The sequence below is a fragment of the Talpa europaea genome, assembly GCF_964194135.1.
Source record: "Talpa europaea genome assembly, chromosome: 7".
In the NCBI taxonomy this organism is placed as follows: Eukaryota; Metazoa; Chordata; class Mammalia; order Eulipotyphla; family Talpidae; genus Talpa; species Talpa europaea.
In genome coordinates, this window is record NC_140074.1 from 44006491 (window position 1) to 44027873 (window position 21383).

Below are 21383 nucleotides of genomic sequence, written 5' to 3' on the forward strand. Positions count from 1 at the left end.
ATGGAGTAAACATACAGAAGCAGACCTGACACTCAAATGAATAGAGCTTCCATAACAAAGGATAAAATGGCAGCATCCTGAGGGGTAGGAAAGACAGAGATACTCTCACTAAGGAAACTGCATCATGGGGACAATAAGGCACAATCATGAAGAGATTTTTAAGGTGTAGAACTCTACCCTGGGGAGCGATGAGAGGGCTGTTCCTAATACCCAGCACCTCAACCCAGAAGAGTAGACACAAGCCCCTGGAACCTTGCATTGAGGTCCAGAAGGAAGCAAGCACAGAAGGCTAAGGGAAAAGTAGAGATTAAGAACCAGTCATTCATAGGCCCAAGAGGCAACTCACTGGCACTGGGATTCAAAATAAAAACACTCGTCTGAAGAGTGACTGACCCATAGGAGAAGGAATCCTAGATAACGACCTTATAATGTCATCCTGGGAGACAAGGAACCCTAGGGAATATCTGGGGCTGAGTTACTAGCAGGCACCCCCTTGGCAAACTCTCATGACATCGCTAATAACAGCGCAGGTGGATGCCATCTTAGAACCCATCCTCCACATTATGAGACCCTGTGGGCCATCCCTGATGAGAGCTCCACCATCCACAGAATTAGCCATGATATCTGGGGACTGAGAGAAAACATCCAGAGGGTGCACCCTGGCATACAAGCAAGCCTGACTCCCAGTAATCACCACCTGCTTGTCGGCAAACAAGCTGTGCCTCCACAGCCGGCATGCATCCTGGAGACCATCCAGCCTAGCCAGCTAGAGCCAGCATGCACCCTGGAGGCCGTCTAGCCTAGCCGCTAGCATGCAAATCTTGCCCCTTGCTGTGTTCCCTTGTCAGCCCAGGTTCTGCCAGACCTCAACCACTGCCTGCCCTGCATGTGCTCTGCCCCTGGAAGGCTCTTCACAGACCCTCGGTCATACCCCAGTCTGCTGCAGCACCAAGCAGCTTGAGTCATGCTGCCCCAAGGCACAGAACCTGCAGCCAGTCACCAGGTCCCAGGGGCATGCACTGGAACTGCCTATGCCAGCAGTCCAGCTATTCCGCAAACTTTCTGTAGTCAACTGAAAGAAGTCTCCCGCCGCTGGCCACCTATGCGACACTGTGGACTGCTGCTGGCACCGTACAAGCACCAACTCAGCGGGGAGCCTGGGTACATGGGCACACATCCACAGCACCTCCACATGCTGGAGGCAGCCACACGTCAAGGCCAAGCCCACAGCGCTGGCCACCGACCACACCTTAGTCCAGGGCCAAGACCGAGCCCAAACAAAATGCCACTGACAAGATAAACTGCCTAACAAGATTAAAAGCGCTGCCCACGGTACTTCCCAGCACAGGAAGCTGGAGGTGCAGTCCACGAAAATGACTCACCCGATGAAACTAATTCAGGGAGCGGGGGCGATGGTGCTCCAGGATGCCACAAGACACCACCTGCATAAAAACCTTGTAGACCTCACTTGACTCCAGCATTCAAACTGAACATCACCAGGCGATGACGAGAAAAACGTAAGTCAGTGCTGAGAAATTGTTGTCGAAGACAGAGAACCTGAAGAATTGTTCCAGTATGAAGGAGACTCATGAGACACGAGAACAAAATGCTGGGTATGATTCTAAACAGGATCTTTTTGCTCTAATGGCCATTTATTGAGACAACAGGTGAAACCTGATTGACAGCTGTGGGTTAGATGGTAATTTTAAAGCTGATTTCCTGGTTTTGATAGTTGTTTTGGGTTATGAGGAGAATGTACTTGTCTGTAAGGAATGCACTAAACATGGGGCAGGGGTGTGATGAGGCTTTCTGTAGACAACGTGCTCTCAAATATTTCAGATAATTTCTTCTGTTCTTCTATGTTTGAGATTGTTTCCAAATAAAATATAAAAACCAGGGCCTCCCTGGTGGCACAAGGGGTTAAACACCACACTAGGAAGCAATCCACAGCCTCGGCAGCATGAGTTCAATCCCTGGCTGGCCAGGGAGCAACTCACGTCTAGTCCGTTTCCCATTGTCTTTTGTGAATCCTCTCACCTCTGCATCTCTGGCCTGCGCCCCAGCTCTTGTATGCATGAATGAATAAATCTTTAAAAAAAAAAACTAGAGGTAAGCTGAAGAAAAGACACGAGTTGGAAATTTTGTAGGGTACTTGGCGAGGAATAAAGCTGGGGATGGAAAACAAAAGCTCTAATTTACGAAGAGCAGGGGAGGATTAAAGAGAACTGATCTATTTAGAAGAGAGGGCGGGAGAGGAAACAAGATACTGACACAGTTGACAGAAACTGAAGGTGGGGAGAGCAATGGATTTGCAGAAGTTGGCAGAAAAGGCTGAGTGAGTAGGAAGATGAAGAAAAGAGGGCAGGGAAGAGAACTAGTATTTATTGAATGTCTTCTATATATTAAGCATTATGTGGAGTATTTAAATCCCATTTAACTCTTACAGAAGCTTGTGAGAATTTTATCCACATTAAAAAATATGAATAAACTAAGACCCAAAGAGCTTAAGTGATGGGTCCAAGTTAAAACAGCTAGTAAGCACAACCAGGATTTAAATCCAGAATGTGTGATTTCAGTGACAATGGGGTAGTGGAGAAATGGTTTCATCAGGTCAGAGAAGAGAGTTATTTTTTTTCCTCCAGAGATTGGAGAGGGCATAGAGACTGAGTAAGAAAATGATGGTGGGGGTCTGGAGGTTGGGATTGAAAACAAGACTGAAGAGCAACCTAAAGAGATGTGTTGGAGTATAGTAGGCCAACTTGTAAGATGGCATCCAATTATCCCCACTCTCTCCTCTTTGTGAGTGTGGGCTGGATCTGGTGACATGCTTCTAAATAGAATACAAAAAAGCAATGAGCTGTCAGCTGTCAATTCTGTGATTAGGTTATAAAAAATTATAACTTCTGTCATGTTAGCAGTCTCTTTCTGGTTGGTTTTGATGAAACAAGCTATCACATCAGAGTGCCGGAACAGGCAAAGAACTGAGAGCAGCTGCTAGCTGACAACCAGCAAGGAAGGTGTTTCAGTCCAACTACCACCAGGAAGCTGAATCCTGCCAAGAACCACATGCATGAACTTGGAAGCAGATTCTATCCCAGTCTAACCTTGATGGAGTCTGTAGGAGACCCTGCGTCAACACTGTGATCGCATCCTCTGAGAAACCTCAAAGAGAGGCACTGAGTTAGGGTGTACCTGGATTTCTGGTCCATCGAAGTGAGATAATGTTTGTAGTTTTAAGGTGCTAAATTTTGGGATACAGGATCTTTATTATTTGAGGATTCCATACCTGAAAACATTCCTAGCCTCTAAAATTTATTTGTAACTTCCCAAACTCATGTCACTTTCACAGTCATTTATGACACAGAGTGGCAAACACTTGAGTTGCCTAATGAACACTTTTCCAGTCTGAGGTTGAACAAACAAGGTTCTGCCCTGTTCCAGCTCTCATACTGTAAAGCATCCTCTTGGCAGCTTACTTAATGCCATTTTTTTTTGCATTTCTATTGGTGATTTCACTGTCTAAAATGGCCCCCAAGCATAGTGCTGAATTGCTGTCTAGTGTTCCTATGTGCAAGGTGGCTATAATGAGGCTTATGGAGGAAACTCTTGTGATAGATAAGCTTTGTTCAAGCATGAGGTATATTCAGGCTGTTGGTTGTGAATTTAATGAGTCATCAATACACAGTAAATGAAGTGCATTTAAACAGAAACATATTAGACAAGGTTATGCATTGCATGAAACTAACCCTGTATTTCTCTAGGAGTAATGATTCAGTACTCACCATTTAGAGTCCTCAGAGACTTTTAGATCTTAACTACTTTGAATAATAAGAATTGACTGTGACTTTTTGCACAGCTATACATCATGAGCACAGAAGGAAACAGGGTAATTCAGCTCACCAATCCAAGGGGGAAGAGCTTCACCAGGAACATGATTGAGGGTCAAGGGCGCAGTTCTCTGATGGGGGAAAGGCTAGAGATAGTGATTGGTGGTGTTAGTGTCTGCTATCCAAGTACCATAAAAATGGTTATATAAAAAGGATACATATATATATATATATATCAAAAAGAAATACTTTCGTCTGACTAAAGAGAGATTGTGAGTGGAACTTTCTAGGAAAATTAGCCTCCTAAAGCAATCTCCTTGCTCTATAAAACCCACAACTGTGCAAGGATGGAGGTGTCAAAGGCAACAGTTTAATGGTGGCTCTGTGACCGTACAGGGTGATGTAACCCAGGGCGGGATTCTGGCCATTGTAGCACACTGATGTGCCAACACGGGGAAATATATAATACAGGGGAAGCTGTAGATGGAACAGTTCCCAACTGCCTTAACACAACTTTTCTGTCACCTGTGATCTATGCCGCAAAGGTCTGGCTTCTGTGGCTGTGAATTTAAGGTATCTTCATTTACTTTTCTGTCCACAAAAGATTCTTTTTTATTTTGGTTTTCAACTTCATCTATAGTACCACTCCTACCCCCACCTGCTAAAATGCACCTGGATTTTATATAAGTAGTACTGTTTTGTGAGTATGTGCATAGATTTAGAAGTTACTAAATGACATTGTGCTAGAAATAGTATGCTCTTTCTTCCTTTCCCTACTCTACCCCTTGATTTAAGCATTGTTCTGGGAAAGTGTAGTTTGTTGCTTCTAACAGCCGCCTCCAGTTCCCTCTACCACAGCAAAGGTAGTGAGTGAATGTTTCATCATGTAGAGTCATAGCCTTCATTTGCCTCAGTCTGTTCCTTCTTCCCCCTTTTTTTTTTTGGAGGCAAAAGAGTAGGGAAGGGAGGCATAGCTACCAGAACTCATTCCTAGATCCTGAGAACACGAAATAGCTCACTTTTGTAGAGCAACTTTTCACCTGGCTATACAAACAATTTTCTGAGAGGCAGAGGTGCGCACACACACACACACACACACACACAGAGGTTATTCCCAAACATGATTTTGCCTGAAGATAGTAAAAGTGAAAAAAATGCAAAAACTAAACCTAAAATGCCATTTAATGCATTTTAATTAAAAAAAATGTACCATGAATAGCAAGAGAAAAATAGAAACATGGAGAAAATCAAGTAACCATGAAACACGGAGATGCGTCTAAAGTGAGAAAGTGCTTACTCAGAGGTAAAAAGCAGTTCGGAAGCACTGAGGCGTGAAAGGCATAAATGCAAAGGGAATAAAGTTTGATGGCAAGAAAGTTGAAATTTATACTGTCCTCAAGGACCAAGTCCCCACCCAGACTGACATCCAGATAAGACTGCTGCAGAAGCTAGAGTCCTGCTGATTCAAAGAAAGAAAGTCGTAACTTGTGGAATCAAGTTTTATTTCTGAATTATACAGAGAGGAGATATATATTTATATATATTGTCTCATCACATATTTTTATATTATTAATCCACACTAGGAAGAATTTATTTACCAAAACAAAGTCTAATAGATACTTTATTCAGAGCAATCCAATACATGGTAGAAAAAACTCTAAATATATAAAAGTTTAATTTGTGCACATCTAAACATTTCTAAGGGAGCAAGCTACTGAGGCATGGCGATTAGATGAGAATTGGGACTGTAGTTCCATTAACTAAATACTTAAGATGAGACCACAACACAAAGACCTGGAGTAGTGACTGCTAAACGTTTAGAAGATAAACCCTAAAAACATTGTAAGGCTTCCACAGGAACTTCGGGGTTCCTTGCACTTAGCTTTTGCCCTGCAACAAATTTTCTCACTCCTTGACAATATCTTCTATGCATATTTTTGTTCCTTGTTTTAATCAAGCAACTAGTAAAGAGCAGTTGCCACTTTGAGAAAATAATACTTTCGCCCCAGCGACCCCCTTGGTTCCCTCAACTACCAATCACAGGAAAAGTGCAAACCAGTTTCGAGAAGTCAGAACCCAAGCAAGAATGGTCAGAATGAAAGTGTTAGATAGCTAATGATGTGAATGTTTACATCTGTCTACCTATCTGCTTAGGGAGTTTTTTGTAGGTTTTTCTAGTATGCTATTGACTTGGATTGAATTTACATGGTGGCTTTTCTCTAACACATGCAATTAAATTAATTTATCTTTTTAAGATAATAAAATATCAGATGCTAACTATCAGAATGATTACACAGCCCATAGAGCAGCCCAAACAAAATCAGTAATTGGGAAAGATGCCCCTAGTTTCCATGTAGGAAGGTGAAGCTTCAACGACTCCTGAGTAGTCTTCCATGGGCAAATTTGACAAGTTCAAAGAAAGCGTGAATGGTTAGATTGTTAATGTGTTTGCTGGACTCTAGCAAGAGCCCTGTATCAACAGCTCTGTCCTCAGGTTCACTCCACTCCACTGAACACTGGGTTCTCCATTCATTCCTGGGGACATGGGGAACATGTAACTCATCCTCCAGAAGGAGACATGATTCAGCAAAAAGGAGCATTGTTAATAATGATGCCAGCAACGGTGAACAAAGTTGGTGAACAAACTGATATACTGATGTTTAACATGTAACATCTTGAAGTAAGTTTATCACCTGCAGTACAGACAGCTACCAAAAATGTGGACACTGATCCTTAAGTTTCTCAACGTGGAGGTCTTCATCACACACTGAAGAAATGATGATTTTTTAAAAGACCAATTCATCCAAAACATGATGCCAAATTTGATAAGACTGATATCAACTATAACACCTAACTGCCTTTTACGACGTTAGAGATGATTCATGTGAACAAGAGCCAATGGACACTTAACTGATTGTGATTTCATACCTGTCTCAGTTTATGGCTGTGTTAAGCAAACTTAGGATTTTAAAGGTACAGTTATGCAGAGAGAACCTTCTCAAGGAGAGTTGAGCCCTGTGTATTTTAAACCTCAAATGGTCACTAAGGAGAAATCCAGCTAACCTATGGGAGTAAATCCACTTACAATTAGCAGTGGGTTGAAGTTATCTTATTTGTCCATACCAATCTAAGAGATGAAATGCCACTGCACCAAGGTGTAAGGAAATATTGAAATAGAAGGTCCTACTTTTTTGCTAAGGTTCAACTAAAATCTTTGAGGCACATACTTGGCAAAATAGGAAAATACACACAATTTCAAAAAACATGTGAAGAGTAAACAAATTCCCTCATTGTTTTTTCCCTTAGAAATTTAGAATGGCACCAGGTAGTGCAAAGTGGAAAAAAGTACCATCAGCCCTATCTCTTCCAGGTAGATAAGTTTCAACAGAACTATGAAGCAGAAAACCATCCTCTTCTTCAGCCATGGCCAGCTAAGGCTTTTCTTTCAGCTTCAGGTCAATACTTTGAAAAGAAAAAGGAAAAATAAAATGAGAACTGAATAAGGAACATTTACTAATAGCTTGTGGCATATGCTTGTTTTCCTCAAAAGATTGGCTAAAAATAAATCGTGCAAGTTTCTTAGACTAGACAAATCTGGTAAAACAGAATCTTTCCCTGATTGCCTAGGTTTTCTCTAAGATATGGAATCGGTTTGTTTTTACAAAATTGTTTCTGGAAGCATTTTACACCTTTCAAAATGATCTAGGGGGCAAAAGACTCCAGTGAAGGCTCATTCTCTTAGTAGATTAAGCTAATGAGTATTATTTTTGGAATCAGGAATCTACCTATTTTAAATAAATGACCTTTCATTGTGGGGAAAATAAATGATTTGCCTAAAATAAGGAATACCTGACAAGTGCTAAACACTAACAAAGTATGTGGTAAAGTTTTGATGGCTCTCCCCAAAGCATTTTTTGTAAAGCCAAGGGATTTGCCTGGAGAAGTTATCCTATCTTAATGAGATAGATGCTTACAGTCTAAGAAAAACTTGGTTTTAAGAATGTCTAGGGGGTCCCAGATATCTAGAGAGTAAGTCTGAAAAGTCCGTAGGCCACTTGTGTCTCTCTTCTGCCCATTAGAAAACAGAACACAACTTCCTGGTGCCTGCCAAGAAGGGTGCTACAACCTTTGAGCACCCAAAAGAAGAGTTTCAGCCATGAAAAAAGAAACATTTTTTTTTTTTTTTGGAAAGATGCTTTGTCTGAAAAGGGTCATTTGGGACATATCTGCAGCTCTCACTTAGATCTTCCTTGCTGAGCCTCAAGTCTGTACTTTGGGAAAGTTACTGCTCTGCTTGTAGAATTTCCAGTAGCTGAGCAGTGTTTTTGCAAATAGCTTTGCAAATAAAGACATTGGTAAGCCACCCTGCCTGCCCACCCAGTTATAAAGTATCTTTCCTTTGAAATACTCTCAGCAGTTCTGCTACTTATTAGCTCTGGGGTCTTGGCCAAGCTACCCACCCTTCCTAAATTTCTATTTCTTTATCTGTAGACTAGAATAATCATCTCTCTTATGGCTTGCTATGGATTAAGTCTAAGGCTTTTTCATTGTACCTGGTGAACACAGTATATGTCCTGTAATAATAGTGGTAATACAATACCAAAGTAATAATAGAAGCAGCTTGGAAAATCAACTCTAAATTACTCTAATTATTACACTAATCTTATTTCCTTTGGAGGTTTTCACACCCAGCCATGCTGACTGTCAAGAGAGACTAAGTCGTCATGGATATTAAGCTCTTTCTTAAGTCCTCAAGGATATAGGTTGTTTGTTCTTCTGCACAATTTTACCATGGAGGTGACCCTTAGATCTTATTCTAATTTACTTTTCAAAACAGGTCCTTTCTGACTTTGTTTTTGCTTCTCAAATGATTGGAATTTTATTTTTTCTCACATGGTGTTAGTTCAGTTTCTTCCACAGACCAGAAAAATATTTATTAAGCCCAAATTTGGGGTTTTGTCAGAAAACCGTGAATGTGGGTGACTGTATGAATTATCTTGGGAATTAAAAGTGCATACTTTTACTATCCAGTCCTTTGATGAAAATCTGAAATAACACTTATGCCAAGATGCTCATCTCAAAACAACTAACTTTTCATCCTGATATTTTGAAATTATTTATTTTCTATTGGTGATGTTGATTTTTTTTTTCAGCTATAATTTTTTTCACTCTCTCTTTTTCAAAAAGCCTTCTAGGAATTACTTCATCCCTTCAACTCTTGGTAAACAAAAAGCCAAATGACTAAAAGCTATTTATCCAGTTTATGAAGAAGCAAGCAATAGTCAAAAATAAGTTTCTAAGTTCATGAAAGCAAAGCAAAAATTAATTTGGAAGACAACAGTCAACTTGTGGAGCTAATGAAGCTACCAACAATGCTTCTAATTTCAGTCTTCCCCAACAGAACCACATCTACTGGATAACAAGTGCTTTTCATGTATGTAAAATATAAAAAAGCATGTTGTAAGTTTTAGGATATGAATGGGTAAGTAAAATCCATACTTAAAAGTGAAGGAGACAAGGACCTAGGACCACATTTAAAAATAGTATGCTTTAACTGGTCCAACCACTGTGGAGAGCTGTGTGGAGATTTCTGGACCTACTAAACATAGAGCTTCCATATGATCCAGCAATTCCACTCCTAGGTATTTACCCAAAGGACACAGAAACATCAATTCCAAAGAACACCTGCACCCCTATGTTTATAGCAGCACTGTTTACAATAGCTAAGCTTTGGAAACAACCCAAATGCCCAAAAATAGATGACTGGATCAAGAAGATGTGGTACATATATACCATGGAATATTACTCAGCATTCAAAAAAGATAAACACATGCAATTTGCAGCAACATGGATGGCGCTGGAAGGGATCATGCTCAGCGAAATAAGCCAAAAAGAAAAAGAAAAATACCGGATGGTCTCACTCATAGCAGGAATCTAGAAAACTTAAATAAGGGACCAGGAAAATGAATAACTATAAGAAAGTGAAAATCAAAATCAACAAAAAACTATGAACCAGAGACACTTTTAGGGGGGCGGGGGTGGGAGGGGAGGGATTGGGGTCAGAATGGGGGGGCTGCAATTGTATGGGGAATATAGCAATAAAATTTGTAAAAAAAAAAAAAAGAATATTAAGTCATAAAAAAAAAATAAAAATAGTATGCTTTTTGGAAAAATACTTTTAGTCAAAGTTGAAATATGAAAGGAGTACTTCCTCACCTTTAAGCAGTGGCCTTACTTTTTTATACACCAACTTTGCAAGACATAGCAACCTCTGATAATTTTACTACAGGCCATTTTGGCTTCTAATGTGTGTTAAAGGACATTCCTTACAAAGTGTCTGGCAATATTGTTTAATGATGAATAAAACCACTTTATGTTTTCCTCTCAGAGGCAACTGAGAGGCCACTACAGCATCAGCGCAGATTTTACTTTATTCTTGACCTGAATGAGGTCCTTGGAAGAAAGAGCCTTTGCCCATTTTGCAGTTTATTCATTCAGTACTAGCCACAGAAGGTCTAAAATGCTTCCACATAGAGCTCTTCCCTGTCCTCGGATGGTTTGAAGTGGACAGGAGCCAGAACAAACCAGGAAAGTCCCTCTTTCTAACACTAAAAAGTTCTTGGTACTTCTGCCCTTCGTGCTGGATCTTACCTGCACACTGGGATCATGTGCCTTCAAAGGGCTTAGGAAAGAGAGACTTGAAGAAAAGGGAAGCAAGGAGAAGCCTATGCTATAAAAAGTGGGAAGTCAAATTAACAGTTTGCAATATCCCTCCCTCCCCATGCCCAGCTCTGGAATAAAATAAAAAAGAAACTGTGCTCTGCCCTCTTCCCAGCCCAAACAGCCCTAGATACAAAGGAAGAGTAAAACACAGAAAGGAGTGGGTAAGCCTGCAGATGTAGCAGCCATAGGCCATTCTGCCCACGCAGCTCCACCAACTTCGAATGCAGGACTGTGCTCTGGGGGCGTTGTTTTGTCAAGGAAAGATTTGCCCAAAGAATATGGTGGATTACGGAACTGAGATATTTAGGCTTTGCAAAATTGTCATATGGCAATTTGCTCAAATCAAATGTCTTCATCTCAGAGGGGTAGAAAAAATGTAGCCTTCAGAAAAATAGCTTGTATGATCTCAAAAGCCCTCTTGTAACTTTGTTTTTTTCTTTCTTTCTGGAGTTTTTGCGCATAAACTTCTTTAAACTGTAAGGTCAGTATGGCAACATGGAGATTTACACTGTAATTTTCCAACCTCCCTTTAACACTCAGGGGAAAGAGGCCCAAAGAGAACTAAATGTGACAATGGCAGATGCATTTAATCTTATCATTGCCACTCTACTGGATACCTGGGAAGGACAGTGGTAAATTATCCACAATTTAAATCAAACGAGGAGTCACTAATTGGATGGCCACATTGTCTGCGAGTATGGTGGTGACCACAGTTTATTCCCTGAAATGGACTTATCCTATAGTTAACTCTATGACTCATTTGGTCCTTTCTAGTCTTTTGTTATCAAAAGTTGCACACTCATTCTAGCACTGACACCACCTGTGATTTTCAAAACACACACTTTGGAATTGCACCGTAAAAGTTCAAATTCCCTGGGTCGTTTTTTATAAATGCAAAATGTTGCATTAGTCTAATCTCTCTATGCTTTTCTTATTTGTTAATTTCTTATCTCATAGGCTTATTCCAGGGGGAGAAAATCAGTGAGTAAATCTGTTGACATTGAATCGAGCATGTGGTACCAACTCAATACCTGTTTGATTTCTGTTTCTCACAGGATTAGACTAGATAACTCCAAAAATCCCATCCACTCAAGGGCCTCCTGAATTTTCAAAACAGAGACTTTTCCCCTCCCATCCACCAAAATATTAAGCTGAAATGGAAGTTGCATCTTTCACTAATTAGAATAGATGATGTAATTCAGAAAGCAGAGTTGTATGCTTCTTCCCAAATGCTCTTATATCTGGCTCTCATACTCATTTTCTTTCCATTTTTGGATTGGAAAAATAGCATGCCAAATAAGGACACAGATTGTCCTCAAGGAATTTAATGGTGATCAAGAAAGAGATGGTATTAAGCTGGCACCCCCTTCTTCAAGTTTCTGATTTCAGGAATAAAGCCTTTGTAAGCTGAGCACCTGAACTGGGTTACCCACTCCTCAGTGTAGGTTTTTCTTTCAGAGCCCAGCCATACAATACTATATGAAACCATAGAACTGTTACTGATAGTGAATTCTTACTCCTTCTCCATAGAAGACATTTCTGGATCATTGTAAAGGCAGCTAGTTCTGAGTGCAAAGGAAAAAAAAAAAAAAAAAACAAAACAGGAAGCAGTGAACATTTTCTCCACTGGTACCATTTTGTAAATACAACATATTTGGGTATTTAAAACTGTTTAATATGGTCCCATTGCTAAAATTGAGCAAATCTACACTGAACACATGATGAGATGTAGTCTTGATTCTTCTCATTAGTTTTGAAATATAGTAACTGCCCATGATTTAGAAACAAAAGGAAGATTTGTATGCTCAGTGGTCTATTTGGTCCTTGTCATTTTCCCCGTCTTTTCAATCTATCTGATGCAGGGAACATAATAGTACAGTTTTATTTGTAACCCAAACAATATAATATTTTATACACAAAGGACAATCGCTCTCCAGCAGCCTAGTTTTATTTACATATGAACACAGTGGACTTTTGGTTTTCAAAAAAAAAAATGAGGTTTTTCTTAAGCACTAAAGGGAAAAATGCCAGTGTCAGCATTCTCTTTGTTGCTCTTACAGAAAAATAATAGGACACTTACTACCACACAGCTGACTTGTTTTCAGGTGATACAAATGAATCCTAGCACAGCCTAAATTGAAAGAAAAATGTCACCATATAAACTAAAGTTTTGTTATGGTGTGTGATTATATTTATGGATTATGTATTGTTAGTGCTTTTGATAGTCCATATTTGTGGAATTCCTCTGTTAACAAATTTCAAATTTGCTTTGCATTAATTTCCTATTAATACTTGCACATTTCAATCTGGTAAATATTCTGTTGTTGGCAAACAAACCCTACTTAAAAGGATTCTATGAGACCTTTTTTAAAAATGAGAGTCCTTGTGGTGATGGTGCATGGGTGCATTGGGGAAGGAAAGTCTATGGGGACTATACCTGGGGCGGGGGGAGGGGGAAGAAAATATTGTTTAAAAATGAACAATGATGTAAAAAATAAATAAAAATAAAAAACAAAGAATAAAGTAAGGAATGAAATAAAAAATAAAAAGGAGAGTCTTTTTGTAAGGTGAATCGTTTCACAAACTAATTTATCTATTTGCAAAGAAGAGGTTCAGTTATTAACCTTTTCATTTTGCTGAAAACTGGAGAAGACTATCTCCCAGAGAAGGGCAGAGGGCTGTTCCCTGTCTCTCCCTCTTCCCCTTCTCACTGGTGGTCTGGTCTTTTATGGAGGATATTTGGCAACTCTGAAAGCCAGGACAGTTAGGCAAGTGTTGACAGTGTGCTAGGAAAACCTAGCAAAGCTGGAATGGAAGCAAGAAAGGGCAATCGTCCAAACCTAGCTTTTCTGTTTTTTAACTTTGCATAATCCTTCCAAAGAAAACAGCAATTTGCAACTTATTTAGTACTGTCAGTCTAAAGACAGCAGATGGATATGTCACCATTTTCAAAATAAGAATGAGCCTCTATAATTTATCCTTCGAAAGTATTTTCTTTCCCATATAGATTTAAAGTTTTAAGTTAAAAATAAGGCAGTCTGAAGAAATCACCTTCTGAAAGTTAGAGGTTCACACACATGTGTAGAGGGGGAATGTTTAAAAACATTAGTGGGAATAAAGTAAAACAAAAGTCTGGCAAGGTATATGCCTGCTTTTGGTGAGGACAGTCCACAGTTTTCTATAAAGGTCACGTGGAAAGTTAGGGCTGTTAATAGAAAGAACCAGCATATCTGGCTTCTAGATGTTAATCACAGATTAGCAGTGATCATGTTTTCTGAACCAAAAAGCATCATAGGGAGTCCGTTCAAGGATCTGGGGACCATATCAGAGCCTGAAAGTCAGTGGAGATGTAGATAGTATGCCAGAATGGTGGGATTCAAAGCGTTTCAATCATCTGCAGGGTCAAGAGAATAAAATTTTTTCTTCTTACACATTTTCAAACGTGCAGACATATTTTCATTCTGTTTACATATAGTGTCACAATCAAGAGAAATAGGATCAAGTGGAAGAGAATTCAGATAGGTGACTGAATCCAAAGCAAGACCATAGGCCTTAAAGACAATCTATTTTTATTTAGCCTTTACTTTAAGATGGCAATTCTCAAAGTGTGGTTCCAACATAAGCCTCAAACTCACATGGAACTTGTTAGAGAATGCTGAGCCTGAGGTTCCACTCTGGGCCTGCTAGACCAGCAACTTTGGGAGCAAGGCCCAGGATTCTGTGTTTTAGAGTGCTCCAGGTGATTCTGATGCACAATAAATTTGAGAATCACTGTTCCATGGCAATGATCAATTTATGCAGCAGAAATTTACTGAGCATCTACTGTGTACTAGGCATGAGCTTGGGGCTTCCCTTAGAAAGGAGAACAAGACTTCTCAGCACTACCTGAGACTATCACATCCCTGGGGAGAGGGTCTGTGGCAGTGGGGAAGTGAACACAAGGAAGGACTTGAGAGGAAAAAAGGTAAAGCTAAACAACTAAACCAAAAAAGTTAGCTAAACAGGAAGAGTAGAAACATGGAGGGAAGAAAATCTACCGAAAGAGGCAAGATTTTATGGTAATAGTGAAAAACATAACAATGTGACTTTATAATAGGTTTGGTCAAAAAATTATCAAGTTTCTCCCCCACTTATATTTTGTTTGGAAAATAGCTCTTTAATTCCATAAATACATTATCATCCTCAAAAAACAAATCTGAAAGAGAAACTCATTGAAGTTTCTCTCTCTGGGGACCCTTAAGGCACAGTGTCATTGAGTATTGATAAATGCTAAAGGCATTTATCTGTTTTGTAACACCTAGAGACTAAGAAGAATGTTCAGAGTACAAATTTATATAATTTTGAATATTATTTGTCTGAATAACTCAAATTATCCTTAAATGACAGTGGAGGACAGGGATATTTAACAGTAAACTGCACTAATACTAAACTTTCTAAAGCAAAAACCTTTTCTCAAGCTTTTAACTTTAAAGATTGACACCAGAGGCAAATATTTCTACAGATTACTGTGATTTTTTATCATGAGAAAAAAATTCTCTTAATGAGTTGCTTTAATGAAGAATTGGCATTTACAATTATGTAGGAAAAGCTTCACTAATTTAGACCTTATTTTTCATAATTTGTAGCTGTTGGATATTATCCAATTTTTCTGCTTTTGCAATATCTATTTAAATGGGAACTGACCATAAAAATTAGCAGTGTAAGCAATACTTGAAATGGAGAAGTGCAATACAGAAAATATTACAAATGGAATTTGTTTATATTTAATATATAGTGTCAGAAAAAAATACTTGTAACTTGGAAACAAGAAAAGGGAACTACTGGACGTTCTTTCAAAAACGGGTAAATTGACTTTCTATTGATGAGCTATTTCACAACTCTGTAGGGGCAGGGACTAACTTCTACATTTCTGTCAAGCAGAGATGCAAATAATTTTTTCCAGTAGAAAAGATAACCTTAAGGTTATATTTTGTGGCCCTGTTGGACATTACTCAGTTTTGTATCTAAACTATCTTATCCTAAAATTCCTTTATAAATTACTCAGAGATATCTAGCTTCTCAAATCCTCTTTGAACTGATTTTTACAACTTACTGATTCTCCCATTAAATAATTAGTGGATAATTAGTGGAATAAAATTATTGACATGTGTTTATATTTGCATAAAATTAACGATTTTGTCTTTTTGAAAATTATACTTTAACAGTAGTGAGCAAAGATTTTTTTCCGATTTGTTCAAGTAGCTCAGAAGCTAAAAGCAGCACTTCCATGTCACTAAATAAGGTATTTTAAAAAAATCTTGGGAAGTCATGAGGAAAATATTGAGGTTTGTTGTCTTAATGATCTAACAATTATCTAGACATTATACTATATAAGTGGCAGTGCCTGCGATGTCTTTTTTTGCTAAAACTGCATGTATATTACAAAAAAGTTAAACAGCATTAGCAAATACATTCCTCTGGGTAGCAAAGATCTGGGGGAAAATATATCATAGTATGAATAATAGAGATTGCATCTATCTGGAACAAAGGTAATTTTATAAATACAGCATTATTATCAGGCATAAAAAAACACCAGGCATGCAGGTTCTTCCACTACATTCCTGAAATGCAAGCCAATATCACACCAGCCGCTGAATGAAAACCAAATCTTACTTAGCTGCTTCTGATGCCTCCCTCAGTTCTTCATCCAGTCTGCATGAGCAAAAATTATCGGTGTAGAAAAGAAACAAAAGGAAGCAAGCAGAGCGTGAGAGAGTCATTCAGCAAAGCAGAGCCAAAGATAAGTGGAGTGTATATGCTTTTAACAACCATCTTCTAGAGCGCTGAGACTCACTCCTTCAATTAAATATGATGCCATTTCCTCCCATTCAGCCTTTATGTATGTTTACTTTGCAATTCCTTCATAAAGGTAGCTATAAAAGTTGCAAGGAGATCAGAACATGCTGGCTGAGTAAGCTGAGACATCCACATGGTTCGGATGGGCACAGCTAAAGTTAGCTTGCAGCCTGGGCCAAGTCAGGGATGTGTCTGGTTTAGTGGGTTTCAGTTGCAAATTATTGTAGGTTGACCTCAACAGCTTTACACACAAGACAAAGACCTGGAATGGCATACTACAAGGAACAGAAACAATGACCTCTTGCTCTGGTAGCGTGTTGAGGTCACCCACGAGTAAAACACTGGCGCACACATACAAAGGGTCCAGCATGGAGTGCAGATGGGGAGATTTTACCTCACACTTCTCTTAAAAGATCTTTCTTCATCGTACCTTATGAGATAAAAAGCGAATGCAGTGAGGAAAACAAACAGATGGGGAAAATAACAGGTAAAGAACAATGTTTTAAAGAACAATCAAAACATGAAGGAAGAAGCTTACCCAAATAATAACAATGGGAAGAAATCCTATTTTCATGGGATAAAATCAATGATTTTGAATTTATAATGATGTATAGCCAAACTTCATTATTTGCGGATTTCATGTTTGCAAATTCTTTCACTTGTTAAACTTTGTTGATGACCCTCAGAACACCCCCCAAAGCATTTTTAATTGCCCCTTGCACACATTCAAAGAGTGGCAAAAAATTAAATTCATCTGACATGCGTGTCCCCAGCTGATGTGGAACAAGGTGTGGTTCTGCCTTCTCAGTTCTGTTCTCATATTGTCAACAAGTGTCCTTTCTGCAGTCTATTTAGTGCCATGTTTTCTGATTTGTGCTTTTTGGGGGTGATTTTACTATTTAATATGGCCCCCAAACACAGTCTGATATGTTGTCTACTGTCCCTAAATGCAAAAAGGCTGTCTGTGCTTCTCAGAGAATATACATGTATTACATAAACTTCATTTAGGCGTGAGTTATAGTACTGTTGGCTGTGAGAGCAATGTTAATGAATCAACTATGTACAAAACAAGGTGCCTTTAAGTAGAAATACACATGATAAAAGGTGAAATATTAATTGGTCAACAAAAATGTGACCAGAGGCTCATAGATATCTAGCCCCATATTCTCCCCCTAGAACAATGGTTTAGCATATGTTATTCAGTGTTACAGAAAATCACTGCCGCAAATGACAAAAATTGACTGTAATCAATGACTATACGTATCTTTCCAGACTGAGCAATTTTTTCTCTCACTTAAGCCTGATTGATGATTAGTTCTATTCCAGCTGATTCCTGGTTTTGAGATTGGTTGAGATTAGTTCATCTGAATGTTTTCTGCAATAGGAAGGAGCTATAACTTGTTTCCATTTAAACATGGCATAACATGAAAACAAGGAATGAGAGCCATAGCAGAAATGGCAGAAGGGCTTCCAGAGCACATGGATTACAAAAGACAGGAGAAAACATGGGCACGTGGGGAGGACAGGCAGGTTGTGCATTTCTTCCTCCAGAGGAAAATCTTTCCAAATGGAACCATTCTTCCAGAAGTTATTTTTCTTAAATTGGAGCCCTTGAATACTGAGGTGTGTAGATGAATGAAAGGGCCATTGTCATGTTATTCTTCTTATTTAATTAAATGTCCCCATAAGATAGTGAGTCTCCAAAAACATGATTATAATAAATAACATGCTGGATTGTCAGTCCTGTGTCAGGAAGCTTCCTGAATGCTTTATGTACCTTGTTCTCACTCACTCTTAGAACCACTCCAAGAAAGCATGCCTTCCTCCCCCGTCTTATAGGCATTGTAGCTTAAAAGATAGAGTTTTTATAGGTTGCCTGAATTCTCTGGGACAGTATAAGGCAGGTGGGAAGGTTAAATCTAAGACTGAGCCTATAAAACCCATTCCCCTTTCTTTACTCTGTTGCCTCCAACTGCCAAATAGTGGAAGCATGACTACATTTACCTAGAGTGGTCAGGACTTATTTACAGTTGGAGAAGTTCTTGTACTCTTTTGCAAAAGGATACAGCATTATGGAGGTGAGTGCCCCAGTTTTTTTCCTTTAAAGACCAGGAATGGATTTGGGAAATGGGGGTGCATATTTCTGATTTCCATGGAGCAGGCATGAGCATGGGCATGCTGTTTGTGGGGATGCTATGAAGCTAGTGAGGACTGAAGTGGTTGTTAGGATCTCAGGAACACACTGCTTCGTTCAGTTGTGCCAACTGGCTCGTCTAAGCCCAGTCAGTATCCTGGGTTCATGCCGGATACTTGGATGTTGGGAAATCAAATGCATGGACTCCTGAGCTTTGACTTGAGAGAGACACATGAAGGGAGGTAAAGAAATCTACCACTAAAGGACATGGGGATTTTGGTGCCTGGCTCACCTGGATTTGAACTCTAGTGCCATCTTTTCTTGGCTCCTACTTATACTTTGTAAGGTACCTTTCTTTACTAAGTTATCTTCCTTTATCTATAAAATGGGGATTTATTCTGGGGATTACATGAACAATATAGAGCACTTTTATGCCCAGCACAGCATAGACAGACACCAAATAATTTTTTTCTTTCCAGTTTCTTTGTGTTCCCACCCTCACCCCCCAAAGGACATTTTTTAGAAGCCCAAATTGATAGGTTCATTTTACTATTATCTTATGGAGGAATATGAGGTATGATTGTCTGCTTTTTTTGAGTTGATGGTTACATTCCTCTCAATTCTAATCAAATAAGAAAACAACAACAAAACCAATTCCACATGAAACAATGGTTCTTCACTACAATGAACTAAATAGGAGGGTTCATTTCTCAGTATCCATGTTTCAAAGTCTCAGCTCCAACTGGTTGTTTAGTTAATTTTGACTTGTTTTTACAGCACTTCCTGAGACCATTAGTATCTATACTGTCCCCTTACAGACTCCTGCTACATTACCCCACACTGATAAAGAAATCAGTCCTAACCACACTGCCCACTACTGGGCAAACCACCTTCTGCCTAACCATGCACCTGAAGTGAAGCATGAAGTAAAGGACTTAGAAGTTAATAGAGAAAGGGTCATTTTCTGGGGTCATTTTCCTGGGGTTACACAGACACATTACTTCATAAAGACAGTAAGATCCCTGCCTATGTGTAGACCCTACAGTGACTGCGTGTAGTGGGAGACCAGTAGCGGATGTACTGATGAATGTTAAACTTATGCTTATCCCACACTGGTAGTAAAATTCACCATGAAAATGAGTGACAATCAATAACCCTAAGAGAAATTTGTGTGAGAGAGGATCTGAAAGAATAGGACAGTTACCTGTAAGTTGTAAGAAAAAAAAGTTTACAGGAAGATACTGAATGTTTGTTATAATTCTATTTCCCCTATTCCTTCATTTAAGATAGGAGTTCTTTTCCAATCTCCTTCTCCACACATGCATTATTTCATACCAAACCTTCAAATCAGGACTTACTTGATGATGCTTTCTGGGATATGGATGCAATCCATTGGGATCAGCCCACTGAGCTCAGATAAGCTACTGACATATTTAATTTTACTGCTGAATTTTGAACTAAAAAAAAAGGATAAAGGGAAAAAGTACAGCATTAGTCACTCCATACCTGCTAAGGCAGTGGCATCTTCTTGAAGATTCTAATACATTTACCACCTTGCCCAGGTACCCTTATTAAGAAGAACTATTTCAATGGTTACTAGATGCCAGACATTTTAAGCGGATTATATACATTTGCTCCCTTTTTTCTTGTGTGAGGTATGTGCTCTTAGTATTATCTTTTAATATATATACAAATTCTCTCTTGACTTAACCCAGGCAGCCTGACTGCAGAGTCCACTCTCTTGCCCACACATCACGTGGATGGCACATGCCATAGTGAATAAGTTACCAGTTTATGATTTTTTGGCTTTGCTTATTTCATTTTCATGAACAGAAATTTCATCATTAGTTCTTTAAAAATCAGCCAACACCTACATGTTTCTTTCTTTTTTTTTTTTAAGATTTATTTATTTTCATGCATACAAGAACTGGGGTATAGGCCAGAGGTGAGGAGGGTGAGAGGATTCACCAGAGACAGAGAGGGGAGCAGAACAGGCAGACTGAATAAAACACACTGCTGAGTGAGCAGTGGGCGGGGCAAGACAGGAGAGGCTGCTGCACCATGTGGGTTGCTCCCTGGCCTGCTGGGGATTGAACTTGTGCTGCAGTGGCTGTGGATACCTTCATAGTGCTGTGCTTAACCCCTTGCGTCACCAGGGAGGCCCCCCAACATTTACATGTTTCAAAAGTGTAAGTAATATTCCTCTTTTTTTTTTAGCATTAGCTTTATTTTAAATAGTTTTTATTTTTTTTTTCTTAAAGTTTAAGTTTGTGGGTTCATTCCAGATGGACCAATGTTCAAAAAAGCATTCCAGTAATTGGATTTGAGTTACAAATGGAGTTTATCTAAATGTTATCCTTATAGGTGTATGTAAATGCATAGAAAACAAATTGGAAGAATACCTCTGAAACATTTAAAAGAATTTGCCTCTGGGGAAAGAGGGTTAGTTAGAAATAGGAATTGGTAGTTTTTGAATGAAGAACATGTTCTTACTTATAATAAGTGCATGCTTTATCAGAAGAATATAGTTTTGTATTAGTGGGGTAATTACAGACCAAATTTTTAAATGTATCATTCCATTTAAAAGGAAACTCAGTCAAGCATCAAACTTTCTTGAATGATTTAAAATGTAAAGCCCTCCCCAGTCCACTAGGATCATGCTGAGCTGTCTGCCAATGGCACTGCCTAGCCAAATAATATGTATTTTTTAAATGTCTGAACAAATACCAGACACAAGAATATTTTGTGATATGTAAAACTCTCAGGTAATTCAATTCCCAGCAATTATAAAGTTTTATCAGGACACAGTCACACATATTATCTATGACCATTCTTGTCATGCAGTTGTGATGATTTTGAAGGTT

At 39.0% G+C, this 21383-nt stretch overlaps 1 protein-coding gene across 2 annotated transcripts in view; it reads right to left on the reverse strand.

Moving 5' to 3' along the window:
* Positions 1-7258: 7258 nt before the first annotated feature.
* Positions 7259-21383, reverse strand: part of PRUNE2 (prune homolog 2 with BCH domain) — a gene marked incomplete at both ends in the record, with an annotated part of 207512 nt that continues 193387 nt past the window's right edge. The window contains 4 exons of one of the 2 annotated variants that reach the window (XM_084239043.1): positions 7259-7289; positions 12068-12115; positions 16203-16241; positions 19878-19976. In XM_084239043.1, coding sequence (XP_084095169.1) covers positions 7259-7289; positions 12068-12115; positions 16203-16241; positions 19878-19976 — 217 coding nt within the window. The remainder of the gene's footprint in view (positions 7290-12067; positions 12116-16202; positions 16242-19877; positions 19977-21383) is intronic. The other variant, XM_084239044.1, reaches the window with a different exon arrangement.